The sequence below is a fragment of the Coenobita brevimanus genome, chromosome 73 (assembly GCF_032717465.1).
Source record: "Coenobita brevimanus isolate Jiangsu-jjx chromosome 73, ASM3271746v2, whole genome shotgun sequence".
Lineage (NCBI taxonomy): Eukaryota > Metazoa > Arthropoda > Malacostraca > Decapoda > Coenobitidae > Coenobita > Coenobita brevimanus.
In genome coordinates, this window is record NC_137026.1 from 34,278,308 (window position 1) to 34,280,807 (window position 2,500).

The following is a 2,500-nucleotide window of genomic DNA, read 5'->3' on the forward strand; positions in this document are numbered from 1 at the left end:
TGAGAGTATGAATTATCAACTTAGTAGATTTTTTTCCCTAATAAAGTCAGTAAAATGATCCTAAAAAATAAATCGCTTGTCGGTAGGAATTAAGTACATAAAAAAAAATTGACTTGGAGGTGAATAATTTTTTTGGAAATTAAATAAAAATAAAAAATATATATGGAATTAGAAGTGACTGTGTCTGTTCGTTTGTTTTACTTCATAGTGGAAGTGTTAAAGGTCACGCAAGTTTAGTGATATTTGTGCCTGACCTCCGCGTCTCTCTCTCTCTCTCTCTCTCTCTCTCTCTCTCTCTCTCTCTCTCTCTCTCTCTCTCTCTCTCTCTCTCATTTCTCCACCTTATTTCCCAACCTTTCCCCTTTCATTTTTCTCTCCTCCCTCTTTCCTCCACGTTTTCTCTCCACTCCCTCCATTTTTCCCTCCATCTCTCCATTTTTTCTCTCCCTCCCTCCCTTGGCCTACTTCTCATGCCTCCTTGCCTCCAATTTCCTCATCTTTACTGCGTTTTGCTTCAGTTTTTCATGAGGTAAGTCTTGCCTCACAGAAAAAGGTGTGAGGTAGCATAGTTTACCCTTAAAGAAAATGGGGTGAACAGAGAATGGGGGTGCACTATTATTATTATTATTATTATTATTATTATTATTATTACTACTACTACTACTACTCCTACTACTACTACTATTATTATTGTTATTATTATTACTATTATTATTATTATTATTATTATTATTATTATTATTACTGTCATTATTATAATTATTATTTGGAGTCGTCTTTACTTTTATGTAAAATTAACTTTATCTGTCTATCCATCCATCTGTCTATCTATCTATCTATCCATCTGTCCATCTACCCATCTATCTATCTCTCTTTTACGATCCAAGGAAATCTCTCTCTCTCTCTCTCTCTCTCTCTCTCTCTCTCTCTCTCTCTCTCTCTCTCTCTCTCTCTCTGCCCGTTTTCTATTTCAAGGGCCAACTCATCTAAACCTGCCAGCCTCACCCCTACTCACGTCAACTGTCTCCTTTAGTATATAACCAAGTTGCAGTTCCGTCAGCCTCTGTCCTCGCCTGATCAGAGCTTGTACGAGATCAGTCACAGAGCCGCGAGGACACAGCTGAAACAGGAAAAAAATGGTGAAAAAACAGGAAAAAAACAAGAAAAACGGGAAAAAACAGAAGAAAACATGAAGAAACAGAAAAACAGAGTAAAACATGGAAATAGAAAAAAGCAGGAAAAAACAGAAAAAACAGAAAAACAGAGAAAACAGAAAAAACGGGAAAAACAGCAAAAACAGGAAAACCAGGGAAAAAACAGGAAAATCAGGGGAAAAAACGGAAAAAATAGCAAAAACAGGAAAATCAGGGGGGAAAAACAGGAAAAACAAAAAACAGGGAAAAACATGAAAAACAGGAAAAAACAGAAAACAGGAAAAAACAGGAAAACAAAAAACAAAAAAACAGGAAAAAGCGAAAAAAAAACAGGAAAAACATTAACAGGAAGAAATTAATAACAGATAAACAGAAAAACAGAAAAACAGGAAAAAATATAAAACAGGAGAAAAACAGAAAAAAACAGGAAAAACAAAAGATTAACTAAAAGATTAAAACTGACTCGAGGACAAGAGTGAAAATAGGAAAACAGAATAATTCGGCAAAAAATAGGCGTTAGGGAGCTTCTTTACTTGACGAGATTAGGGATAAAAGATGTAATTAGCAAAATAAATCGCTTAGGAAAAGGTGTTAGGGAGCTTCCTTACTTGACGAGATTAGGGATACAAGGTGAAATAAGGAAAAGTAAATCGCTTAGGAAAAGGTGTTAGGGAGCTTCCTTACCCGACGAAATTGCAGATCAGAGGTTTAATAAGAAAAAAATCGCTTAGGAAAAGGTGTTAGGGAGCGAGAAAACGGATCAAGGTACTTCCGTTTCACCTGGTATACCTTAATTAATTCTGCCCTCACCTGGCCCACCTTGGAGGCAGGTAACCATTAAGAAGACATTGTGTATATGCTTCAGTAATTCTTGTTTTTTCTCTTCCTCCTTCCTCTGTTTCCTCCTTCCCTCCTTCCTCTATTTCCTTCTTCATTTCCTCCTTCCTTCCTTCCCTCCCTCTCTCCCTCCCTCCCACCTTCCCTCCTTCCCTACTTACCTCCAGTACCAGTGAGGCAAACTTTTCACCATCTTTTCATCCCACCTTCTTCCTTCTCTCCCTCCCTCCCTCACTCCTTCCCTCCCTCCCTCCCTCCCTCCCTCTTTCCCTCCCTCCCTCCCTCCTTCCCTCCATCACAAGCCAGGCCTGATCTTCATCCATCTTCCTTTCCTTCCCGGTTTTTTCCCCTTCTTCTCTACATCTTTCCTCCATTTCTCCCTCCCTCCTTCCCTCCCTCCTTCCCTCCTTACCTCCATCACAAGCCACACCTGATCCCTATCCAGTTTCCCTTCCTTCTCCTTCCTCCTACCTTCCCTCCTTCCCTCCTTACCTCCATCACAAGCCAGA

General features: G+C 39.2%; 1 protein-coding gene across 1 annotated transcript in view; it reads right to left on the minus strand.

Moving 5' to 3' along the window:
• The window catches only part of LOC145407443 (myosin-IIIb-like), a 41,725-nt gene that overhangs the window by 25,571 nt on the left and 13,654 nt on the right, over positions 1-2,500 (minus strand). The window contains exon 4 of the mRNA XM_080278375.1: positions 1,016-1,120. Within this exon, the coding sequence (XP_080134501.1) occupies positions 1,016-1,120 (105 nt within the window). The remainder of the gene's footprint in view (positions 1-1,015; positions 1,121-2,500) is intronic.